A 12893-nucleotide genomic window follows, 5' to 3' on the forward strand; every position below is an offset into this window, starting at 1 on the left:
GATAGATAGGACCATAACCTATTTTATAGCATAACTGACACAAGTAACACTTTTGTTTATCAGTTCACACATCTGTGGCTCCCAACATTTTATATCCATACTGTGCAAAGAGAGATTAACCTCTTGTACTTTTTGTTGAGTGCCCAAGTTATGAATATCTTACTGGATCACAGAGTTGCTTTTTTTGTTTTGTGTTGTTTTTAAAATGAGAGTCATATGTTGAGAGGGTTGGAAAAAAGCTTTACAGAGTCACTTAATGTCTTCATAACCTATTTTTGTGCTTTCTTCTGAAATGTTTGACATTACTTGGGTCAAAGTGTTTTTAATCACTAAGCATAACAAAGCCCTGATCTAGACCTGTGTGGTGTGACCAGAAATTTAAAAACTCAGAATGGACAGATCCTGTCTATTATAGTGTCCATAAAAGCAAGCTTAGTTGCTAGGAATTACCATTTCTTTCCCTCCTCGGAGAGGAAGATTACATGGTTGAAAAATGCAACTACGTCTTCTGCTTTTAACCTCCAATATATCACTTCATTTAAGCTTTTCACCCAGTATTTCCTATATTGAGCACAATAATCTTTTATGTGCTTCATTGGGGGGAGGAGGTTTGGCCCATAAGGATGAACCTCACTGGTCCTATACATATGGAGAACGTCCCTAGTCTTCAAAGTCACGTTCTATGTGAACCAAGAATTAAGAATAATTGAAACATATATATCAAATATAAAGAGATATTGATCTTACAGCTCTGGTCTCAAAAGTTTTTTTGATCATAAAAAAAAAAATACTCTGTGATTTTGGTGGATGGCAATTTAGGTATGGCTGCCTTCACTACCATACCATGGTAGTCTTTCTTCAGTGTATCTTTTCCTGAAGACACCCAAGTATGAATAGAACTTTGTAGCTATGTCATGGTTTTGATATTTCAGTTTCAGCTGTAAGAAATTAGAATTGAAACCAGTATCACATAATGTGAGGTGAATAATGATGGAGAAGAATTCCTAGCAGTGGCAGATGCAAGACACATTCTCAAATACTGACTGCAGGTCCAACTGCATGTGTAGCAGTGGAAAAACAAATTCTGTGTTGCAAACTAGTAGGAAAAGAACATGTAACAAAACAAGCGCTGCTCTTTGCTGCAATTTTTAACCTCAGACATCTGGTCTAGGCCACTAGACCTGTGCCAAGGAGTTTGGTGAGTGTGTGTGTGTGTAACTTGAATGGTTTGTTTTCAAAAAAACATAAAAGTAATTAGTAACGGGGAAACTTTATTGTTGGCATTCAAAAAGATTTTCATTTATTGTTTTTATTCTCTAAATTACCTTTTAACATATCAAATAATCTACCTGGTGCACTTAAAATTTCTGAGATAACCTATATCCCTCTGCCACACTAGGAAAATCACAGTTTGCTGCTGAAGAAGAATGAAGAAATTAAATCAAGTGTTCAGATTTTTTCCAGCTTTTATGTTCCAGCCCCATTTTTTTTCTTGTTGTTATAGGTATTTTAATAGAAAGTTTATAACACTTGAAAAATGAAGAATAAGAAAGGGAGAGGTGTTTTTACAAGGACTTATTCCAAACGTAGGAAGATTAATAGCTACTTGAAAAATATATGGAGGAGAAGCTACGTGCTTATATGAAATGGGAAAAGAGATCAACGGAGAAAAGCTGGAGCTCAGAAAGAGGAAGAATGAAAAAAAAATAAAGACTGAGTTTGAGCTTGTGGCTAGCTAGGAAAGAGTACATATCAGTGGTTAATGAATGATTAACATACAATGAGTGGCAATGTTGGTATTAAAAAAGAGTAGCTGAATGATCTCAAGACTTGGACTGCTAGATGTGTGCATGATTTCACATTCTCTAATACTGCATTTCATATCTTCAGAAGTAGTAAGAATTTCTTTTAGAATTGATTCCAATCAATAGCTGGAATGACACAGGAGAAAGATCTGGTGTTATCCTTTGATTGTGGAACTGTGAGGCACAACCAGGATATGGTTGTTTAAAGGAAAAAAAAACCAAACCAAACACAAATATTGGGATACTGTGAGAATGCAGTAGGAAAGTTATTATAGATAAGGAGTCCTTAATGTGTAGTAGGTAAATAGCTTGTAACTGTGTGGGTTTTGGTTTGGGGGTTTTTGGGGGGGTAGGGTTTTTTTTTTTTTAGAATTCATGGGCTATTACAATACAAGTAGTTCCTTAAGATCTTTAACAGAGGGAAGAATTTGTATGACAGATAATTGGAAACCAAGTACATAGTGATGCATGCTTTTTCAATGCTCAGTATACAACCAGACATCTAGAAGTTTGGTTCTAAATCTTGATAGCTTTTAAAAAAAAAATTTACAAAAGTACTTTCCTGAATTCTCAACTTGCTTTCAGAATGAGCTATCTGCATTTAAATAAGCCATAAATGCAGATGTATTTTAAATCTTCAAGAGGTAAGAAAAATACAAATCCAGACTTATGGTACTTTCTCCTGAATGGCAGCCTAAAGGCAACTTTATAATTAAAGTACAATTAAAATTTTAAAAAGCCTCAAATGTATTTGTATAGCAAACTTGAAGCATTGATTCAAACAGAGTGCTGTCTTACAAACTACACTTTCAATGCTGTACCTTATTCTTGGCTTATTAAAAAGTAGGTTTAATTTTAGGAGTAGGCCTCTACAGAGTGGGTCCGAGAGGCTGGTGCAAGAAGATGTGCATGTGTCTGATAAGACTGGATGTAGGCAGTAGTTTGTGTTATATTCTCGTAAATGTTGACTTGGCATATACACTTTTAACAACTGACAAGACACTGAAGGCTTTTACAGCACTGTATTTAATTTACCTTGAAGAATTTCTCTCTGTTGTTCATTCATTGTAAACAGTAATATTCAAAATATTTTATATTATCAAGACCACATTTAGATTATAGTCTTAGAGAGTGCTTTGGAACAATCATAGGAAGGCTGAAATACTGATCTCTGAAGTCTGCAATTGGGTACTACAACCTTCAGGAGCTTTTTAATTGTTTTCCATAATAAAGTCCAGTTTGCTGCATATCCTCAGATGTGCTGTCCTAAATGCTTTAGATTGACATCTTTCAGGTAATCTTTTATATCACTAAGTGGATGAGAATTACACATTTCCTAAGGTATAAAAAAAGTAATTAATTTTACCTTACATTCTCTGAAGAGGTTGAGGGACTGTGGGTGAATACAGATGTCATATTGAGGGCACTAGTTAGGAACAAATGAAGGAATCAGTGCAATGAATTTATAACACAATAATCTGCATTTATTTTAACACCATGTTTATAAAGATCTTTGTGACATGTTTGAAGTTTAGAATATGGTTGTGGATAGCGCAGATTTTGGAAAAGACCACACTGATTGGGTTTTTTTTGGTCTAATTGGTTACAAATATTGCAATCACTTCCCTAATCCCTGATAAAACCTTTAGAAGTACTTTCAGGAAGTATAAATAGGAAGTTAGTGTGTTTATGAGTATTTGTATAGATGATAGCTATTTGGGGGGGAGGAGGGTAATTGGTCCCAATTTTTATTTATAACAGTTGTGTTAATTCCTGACATAATAAAGCACGTATTTGCATTTCTGTAATAGTCTGATACCGCTTAAACTGGTAATGCTTGCATTTCTAATGAAAAGTCTGAGGTGGTGGTCTGTAGTCTGAAGGGAAGGACAATGATTTTAAAATTAGAAGGTCTATGATGTGCGTAAATCTCTCTTTGAAAATTTTCATGCGTGTCTAATTTATTAGTGTTTGGGGGAAGTTGATCCCCTTAAGAAAGCAGTGAGAGGCTTGGGAGAGGACTCTTTATTTCTCAGTTTCATGTTTGCTGTTTCTCATTATGGTAAGAGCAAAAAGGTTGCATTCATATATCTTTTTCCTTATTTCTGAGGAATTTACATAATTTTCAGGAGCTGGAGAATTTTAATAGCAAATAGGCCTGGAAAAAAGGACTAATAAATTTTTTTTACAGCCATAGGAAAGACGTTTGTTGAATAACTATTTCATATAAGCAATGCTTTTTTTTTTTTTTAGCAGTTATTGTTTGTTCTTTGACTACTTGAGTTAGGAGAAATATGAGTACACAGAGATATTTATATTACTCTGTTCAGTAGCCATTCCCTATCAAATTCACAGATTGAGTAATACTTTTATTTTGCTTGGCTGCTGCTTCTGGCAAAAGAATATGGGGGGCTTGAAGGAGGAACTTCTTTAAGTAACTGTGCTCGTAGTTTTTGTCATCTGTGCTGCAGAATCTTGCTTTTAAGTTTTTCTCAGTGTACATGGAATAGCTGCCATTCTACTGGAACCACCAGCTTCACAGAGATTTGAAGGTTAAGATGATCGGCTGCTCTGAAAACCACTTTAAGGGTTTGGGTTTTTTGTTTCATGTAGGGTTTTTTTTTTCCCCTTCTGAAGTGCCCCAAAATATTTGCAGGCTGTACAGGTCCTGTAAGAATCTGCTTCAGACTCTTGGTGTGGGTATTACCCTCATCTCCAGTGGTCTGCTGACTGATGGCGAGAGGAGGAGTGATCCTGTTGGGCTCCAGTGTTCTTTAGTGCTCTGTCAGTGGCAGCAACCTCTATTACAGTATTTATAAATCTGACTCCCAACTAATCTAGCCTTCAAGAAATACTTCAGTCCTTCTATTATTAATTATTTAGATAATGCGAACTGTGTGCTAGGCAGTTCTCAAGCGCAGAGAAAAGCCTCTTGTTGGCTGTATGCTCTGTAGCATCCTAAGAATGTGAAGACAAAGGGTGAAGAAAAGGATGATTGCTGTTACGTGGCAGGTGAATACTTCAAGTGTTTGAATTTCATGCTCTTGCAACATCTATCTGATCAAATTATAAAGGACAAAGAAAATGGTTGAGGCAAAAGTACAGGAGGAGGAACGAAGGTGTTTCAGCGCTTCTCTGCTTGAGGGGTGATGAGATTGTTCAATAAAAAAAGAGATGAAAGTAGCAGAAACAAGCGTGTATCATTAAAATGTGTTTTTAAGTTTTGGTAACAGTGCTCTGGGACTTAGATTTTTATAATGGATTTCATTCCACAGGCTGTAAACTCGTGACTTGTTTGAAAGAATCGTTAGTATTGTAATTTCCCTTTATATATGCTGGATATAGTGTTTTCAAGTTCACTTGTTCTAGTTACACCTCTAGCATGCCAGATTTATTGATTAAATTTAGTAATATAGACCTAATATATGATGACCTTTCTTTATAAGGTTTAGCTGTAACTTAGACATTAAAAAGTTTTTATTTTCCACAGCTAGCTACTAATTGCAACGAATTTTAAAAAATACAACACTGCCCTCTACTGTACAGTTGTGAGCATAACTTCTGTTTGTATGTTTAATTTTCTGCATGTGTTTATATACTGTTTTGTAGTAACATGAGTGTTTATACACCTACAATGGACAGTTCTGGTTTCAATAATAAGATCAATTCAGGTGATGGTCTGTATAATAATCTTTTTTTTGCCCATTTTTCTTTGCTGACATATCAATGATGGATTTTTTTAAATTTTATTTTAAATGATCTGTTATTAGTACAAGAAAGTATTGCTATCTCCATGAATATTTTTGTTGTTACTTCACAAACAATTGATTTTATCTCTTTTCTTATAAGCTGTTTTTTTCATCCCATTCTTGGTATAAATAGTAATTTCTTTTGCCTGTGTTTTTTCCCCTCTCTACAAGCACGCCTTTCATATAATGATTGAGGTAAGATGCATTGATGTTTGTTCATGGTTATGGAACTTTCTGTGGACGTGTAAGAAGTTGTTTTCATATGAATTACATTTTTTTCAGTATTTTGGACAAGAAATTTGTAAGCATGCAAAGTTTAAAAATACAGATTTAGTCTGCTGTTGATAGTTTTGTTTCTTTTTTTTTTTAATTCACTACAGCTTCTCAGGCTTTTGAGTTAAATGTCTGCAGGGACTGATAATGAAATACACCAGGTGTAATCAGTTTGTGGTTCTTCAACTACAGACTAGCTGGTTTATGTCACTTCCACCCTAGTGCCGCGTTGTATGAGCAGTGGTAAGGGCTCTGCCAGTACAGCATTTGCTGGTGACCTGAGTTTTGGGCTGTGGGAGCAGTCCAGCCAGCAGGGACTGCCAGTCTCGCTCTGGTGGGTTGCCGTGGAAGTAAATGACATGTCCTGGCCACTTCTGTCCGGGCTTTGCGTACCTGTTGTCATCTCCCACCAGTAAACTGCTGGTAACTGTTTGAGGTGTGTGGTCTTCATCTTGTGATTCTGGGTGATGTGATGGTTTTTTGTGTCATTCAGGAGCTTGGAGAAATAGATTGCCTGAAGAAAAAAATTCTTTCACTATTAAGTCTCTACTTCGACTTTTTCACTGGCCAGAAGTTACTTTTACTTTTATTAAATTACTGATACTGCATGTGAAACTACAAGTAACTGAAAAGTGTTAATTCAGAAACTTGGTTATTATTGCTAGGTTTTTAAATTGAATATGGAAAAAGTCAAGGTTTGTGTTGTAACATGCTCAATTTCCATTGTTTCTATAGGTCTCTAATTAATAGCTGAAATGTCTTGTAAATGTAATTTAGAAGAAAATATAATGGTGCTATTTAAATATTTTCCTGAATATCTTGCATCTGAAAAGAGTTATCAGAGTTCCTTCTATTTGTATTACTGTTTTGCTTCAAATGCTGTAATTTCAGTTAGGGAAGAAGAAGTATCCTGTCTACAAGGAAATACTTTGTTTATATTACTGTGGGGAATATGTCTGCAATGTATGGTAAAATAGAGGATTTTGTGGGATGAAGAAGAGAAAAATTGTCACTGTTTAAAAGAAATGTAGTTTGATACAAATCAGAGTCAATTGTAGAATAATTACAAAATTTAAGAATTCCGACTCCTTTTACTGTATTTGGATCCTAACTTTACAGATGATCTGGTTGAAAATGAGCCAGTCCCAAACTAGAAAAGGAGGAAACAACCAAGATCGTCACCAGACTCTTTCAATGAGAACTTTTCAACCATATTCACAATGTTACCTGTAGAATAAACGTAACCAAGGGGAAATACTGCCCCATTTAACAAAGAAAACTTGTGTGTGCTCTGGAAGTTTGAGAATTTGTTTATATTTTGGAGTCAGGAAGGATAAATGCGTCTATGTACAATCCCATTTGGATAATTGGCCTTTTTTTCCCTTTGTTGTACGTGATGAATCACCTGATTCAGTTGCCATATGAGAGACATGACTGGAGATAAACTCAAGTGCTGACAGACTGTGTTGGGGCAGGTCTTTAAACAATCTATTCAGTTGATCATATTTTTAATAGATTTGTAGTTCCATGTTTGTTAAGCTTCTCTTGGATCTTGAGAACCATTCTTGAAGACACTTAGGGAAACCTATTTCTGGAAGTTACCATTCTTCAATGAATATTTTTCCTTCTGTTCTTTTTCCAGTATGACTAATATGTACTACCTGACAGCTGACTGCAACTCCCAGCTATAAAAATCAGAACCAAAAAGCCCTGTTTGAGATTTAAAAACCTTACAGTGTACACCATAACGAGATGTCCATCGTTTTGAGATCACCATACAACCCAGACTTAGGGGTTTAATGATCAGTGGCTTTGAGCTATGGGAAGAGTAAAGCCTAGTTGTCTTGAGTACTATGCATCGTATGACCCAGCCAGTTCAAGTACTTTCTGCCAATGTAGCTGCTTCTGCTTTTTATCTGGCAGTAGATCATTGTGCAGCAGGAGTGTTCCTGCTGGCTCTGCTAATTGCCCCGGGGTTAGGACAGAGCGTGTCTTTGAGATGGTGGAGCACTTGGGATGAAGTTACATGGGCCAGTGGCTCGCGGCTCCCAAAAGAGTGCCCTGCTTCCCCTCTGCCTTGCAGTGCTTTTTGTGTTAACCGGGACCTTGTTGCAAACTGATTCAATTTGCTAAACTATCAGAAAACTAGCCTGATTTTTAAAATAAATAAATAAATAAATAAAGGCTTTCTGGCAATCTCGTGTATTGCCTTGATTTGCTGTGTGGTCAAACAAGCACCAGAATCAGCCCGAGGGAAGGGACAGGGAAAGCTTGGGAATGGGAAACTGGGCCCTTATTTTTTGACAGCTGTGGCAAGCTGTTAGACTAATATATCCACATTATATCTTTACTCACATTATATCATCATCCTTGGCGCCACAGAGATGATTTTAAAAAGCCATACAAAAATAATTATGCCTGTGGCATGTTAAACATTTTTGCTTAGAAGTAGAGCAAGTTGAAAACATTGTCAAGAAATGGTTCTGTATAAAAATAGTACCTGCAGTTTTTAGAGTAAATGCCTGTTGTCTTTAACAAAGTTGTTTAGAAAAAAATAAGAAAAAAAACTGGAAAACTATTCTTTTTAGTTACGTTAACAGAAGGCAATTATACTTTCCAATTTAAGTCAGGATTTGTTTTGATTTGTGTGTGTGGGTGTGTTGCTTCTTCATAAGCACGCCGGAAGTTTTGACTTCATAGAAATGCTTCAACACGAAAGGGAAATGTGCAGGGAACCACAGGAGGTTGCTATATAAGGCAGTGGGAGAATATTTTGAAATGCCACGATTTTCTAGGAAATACGAAATTCAGGTATATGAAAAGTATTGTAGCCTAACGTGAAAGTAAGAAGCACCAGGTTTTGCTGGCCAGTTTTCACTAAGGAGTTACTGCTTTCTCTCATGTGATAGATGCTGTAATTTTTTTCATCAAATCTTTGAGAAGATTTTGCTTGACGGTTGAGGAAAAATTTACATAGCATGCTTCAAAATACCAGCAGATTTTCTGGGTGGAGGGTATGGAAAGGAAGGGGAGTTAGTTCTTCTAGCTGCTAAAGCAAAGTGAGATTTGGGTTTACTTCCCACAAATCGTTCTCTTAATTTAGGCAAGTCGCCAGTTTCAAAACTTTAAAAAATTGTTGAATTAACTGATTGTAAATCCCCAGATGCTACACAGTGCTCAGGATTCTTAAAAATAACAGAGTTTTTTTACAAGTTAAAGTAGGCTTTTATGAGTGAATTTGGGCATCTTTTTTCTAGTTTCGTTTGTAACTAACTATTACAAATTGAGGACAGTGATTTCCCTTGTGCCTGGAATATTCATAAAGGGCTTTGGCATTGAATGAAAGGCAGCACAGGAGGGAAAACTTAACTCTTAAACTTCATTTTCTGTATTGTTGTTTGTCCAGTTTAAACCCAGCAATTTTGATTTAATAACTTTAAGCATCTGTCGCTGTCATATTTGCGAAAGGATTTCGTACTTCTTTGAGGATAGTATTATAATGTGTCTCTAATTCGAATAATTTTTTTTACAGTTATTAATTTGTGGAATTGGGTTAAAGTTTCTTTCAACTGCTATAAATCTGTCTCTCTATGATACTTGTTCTTTTCGAAGGATGTATTTGTTGCTTAATAAGAAATAAGGGAATGGTTATGTGTTCCTGCGCTTAAACTACTCAAAATTTGTGTTGGATACAGAAGCGCTTGTATCCATTCTCACAATAATAGTAAAGTATACTTAAACCCACACTTGTTCAGAAAATGTCTTTAACATGCACAAGACTTTTATGTTGCTAACCAAAGTGCTCAAATACTTAACTATTGAGTACTCTCATTTGTTTTGCAGAAGCAGCTACTCCAGTGTTTTTCATTCTTTCTCTTTAAAACAGCATTACAGCTGTGACTGGAAAAAAATGGAGAAGCCATGTTTTGGAGGGTTTTTTGAATAGTAGACTTCAGGGGTTTTTTCGTTGTATTCTGCAGCATGGATATAATTTAAGTGATACCTAATTTTCATTTGCATGTTTGTTTCTTTCGTATGTAATGTTGAGACTTGTGGTATAATTTTGTGGTCTCCGCAGACCTGCGTGGCAAGTAGCCGTTCACCCTCTTCCATCTGTGGTCTAGCAGCCTGCCCCCACGCTGTCACTGCTGGCATGGATTGACATTTGCCGTGCTCTGTAGTGATTTGGACTGAGGAACAAGTTGTGGTTTAAACAGATACGGGTCTGTGTGGAAGGAAGGTGGAGCTGTATCTCGTGGTGACAGTATTGGTAATTCTGCTTAGTGACCACTACAGAGCAGAACTTGACTTATTTTCCTGCAGAAAACAGGGATCAGACAGAAGAGATCTTGTTTCTCCGGTTCTGTGCGTAGGGCGATATTCTTTGATGCAGAGGCATATGTAAATGGGTCTGATGGATTTGTTCATGGTAGGGAAGAAGCTTACATAGGTACAAGCTAATCTAACGTGGTAGACTGGAGAGGAAAGGACAGCCCAGAAAGAAGCACATCTTTGGCAGTAAAGTTGAAAATCTGCTTGTTATGTTCAGATGATGTGGATGATACAGAATATGTAAGGGATATGTAAACTATAAAAAACAAGATACTCAATAAGCTGTCCCATTTTCTTCCCCAGAAAGGGAGATTGTTCAAATCTCTAGTAAGATTGGTGATTATATGGATAGCTGTATGGAAGCTCTATCAAACTTGCAATTGTACTTCCCAGCTTGTGCTTACTTGAAAAGGAATTGTTGGGCTGGCCCCTCAGTGAAGTACAAATACAGTAAGATACGACAAGATAAATTTAATTTAATTTAATCTTAAATTTAATTCCAGTTCTGTGTCTAGGCTACAGCCAAGTACTTGCATTTCAGTAACATATTGGCTCTCCACGTTAGCAAACGTTGGGAGCAGTAGAAGTGGATCAGTAGGTTGAAGCATCGGTGCTGTGGTTCCTCGCACCGCCATTCGTGCGGCTGGGGTGGCTGACTGCGGAGACGGTGATGTTTGGTTTCCTGTGCCAAATGTCTGCACGGTGCATGTGGTTCGGTGGTTTCTGAATGAAAAAAAAAAAAAGTTAGGTACCGGAAGACCTTGTAGCGGCATGGCGTGCCTACGTACTGGTTTGCAACCTTACGTGCGCAGTAAGCGGTGGAGTTGTTGAAGTATCGGTGTGCTGGTACCAGCTCAGTGGCTTGTGAGAACTGAACCGGTACGTGGCGAGGGTGAGGGGGTTCACTTCGGCTCTGCACCGCTGCCCCCAACCACACTGCTGACGTAGGTGTCTTCTGCTTCCCGGCTGAGGGGATGCAGCGTCAGTCCCATGGAGATGGATGGACTTTGTGGCTGTGTAGAGTCAAGTCCCCAGGCTGTGGAACTAAACGATTAAACAGGTCACACCTGTGTCAAAAAAACCCCAATAAATATATCAAAGGTGCTGATTTTAGTTCTCTCTCTTAAAAAAAAAAAAAGTAACAAGTAAAGCTTGATTATCTTTATTCCTTAATTTCTGCTGTGCTTTTACACCTGGTTAGACAGATTTATACTGTAACTGTTGTTACGCTGTCGCTTGCACATTAATTCTGAGCATGTTTTACAATCTCATTTCTTTCCTGCGGAGAAGGGTTGCTGTTTTGTTTCTGGTTTGTTTGGGGGAATTTGTTGCAAGGGGGGTTGGGTATGTGATACAAGTCTTTTGCAGTTTACAAAGTCTTTATTTCTAGTGCCGTCATCATAGATAGCACATATAATAGCGAAATTAATTAATGATTTTAACCTGATTTCAGGATCCTGGACCACCACCACCTTCACCGTTGATGGGTTTGAAGCCATTACAGTTACTAGAGATCAAAGCTAGAGGAAGATTTGGTTGTGTATGGAAAGCTCAACTGCTAAATGAGTATGTTGCGGTCAAAATATTCCCTATTCAGGTAAGCAGAAGTTCTTAGTGTCCTGTGTAGCTTGTAATATTGTAGTGTTAAACCAGCTTTTCTAGTCACAATAAGAGGCTTTTGTTTTAGAGAATTTTCAGTGTATACTGGAAATCTAGATAGAAATTTCTGGAGCTGAAAAATGTGCAGGTGGAGTTTTATTGAATTAAAATAAGTATTTTAATGCAGCAAACATGTTTTTGAAACATAAACTCTGTGAAATTTGTATGTTTCTAGTCATAAAAATACGTATTCGGTGTGAATAGTTTTAAGCAGCTCTGACACGTCTCGATCAAGATATTTCAAATTAAATTGTACTTAGAAGATATGTCCTGAAATGCAAACCTATAAGGCGATTGTTCCAATTAAACATGCCTCAATTAAGTGAAATAGTATTTATTTCCCAGCAAGTACTCTCTGAAAGCCACGTTTTAGAATAGATTGTGCTCATAATTTTAAGATCTAGTCTAGTTAAAGAATACAAAGTGATTATACACAATAATACTGGATAGATTTTACATTAATTAAAAACACCCACTGCTACTTGAGGTGAAGAAATGTGCTTGTGCGTTCTGCTGATGAACCAAGTGGTGACTTGCTGAATAAATACATTTGCAGGTTCTTATTCTTCTAGGAGAAATAGCATGTATTTATGCTGGTTTCAGCCATCAGCACAACTTAAATTAAATCTGACACTCTGTTCATTATTTTTAATTCACAAAAACCTATTTCTGATTCTTTATGGGGTTCTTGTAGATTCCGGAAATACAAAAATTGAACCATGCTTTTAAGACTAAAGCAATTGTAATGATTTGCATTATGTAGACTCCAATCCTAATCTACAGCCTTCTGGGTTTCCGTGGTTTGTATCTGTGATAGTTGAGGTTGTTTTCAACAGTTGATGTTTGTTTACAACACATTTAAGTTTCTCAGACAATTTTCCACTATATGTGAATATAGTGAAATAATATATGTGAAGAAAGACAGTTTTTCATATTTTTGTGTATGTTAGGTCAGTAGTTTGTAGCACAAATATTGGTATTAGTCTAAACATTTGTAATTTTTAAATAATGAGCCTCAATGTTAATAGCATACACTATGCTTTCTTTCCTTTAGGTAGTAAATCCTGTTTTGGAA

General features: G+C 36.6%; 1 protein-coding gene across 1 annotated transcript in view; it reads left to right on the plus strand.

The window, feature by feature from the left end:
* The window catches only part of ACVR2A (activin A receptor, type IIA), a 65804-nt gene that overhangs the window by 44000 nt on the left and 8911 nt on the right, over positions 1-12893 (plus strand). Inside the window, exon 5 of the mRNA XM_010575196.1 lies at positions 11613-11756. Within this exon, the coding sequence (XP_010573498.1) occupies positions 11613-11756 (144 nt within the window). The remainder of the gene's footprint in view (positions 1-11612; positions 11757-12893) is intronic.

Source organism: Haliaeetus leucocephalus, unplaced genomic scaffold (genome assembly GCF_000737465.1).
Source record: "Haliaeetus leucocephalus isolate CR32 unplaced genomic scaffold, Haliaeetus_leucocephalus-4.0 Scaffold451, whole genome shotgun sequence".
Lineage (NCBI taxonomy): Eukaryota > Metazoa > Chordata > Aves > Accipitriformes > Accipitridae > Haliaeetus > Haliaeetus leucocephalus.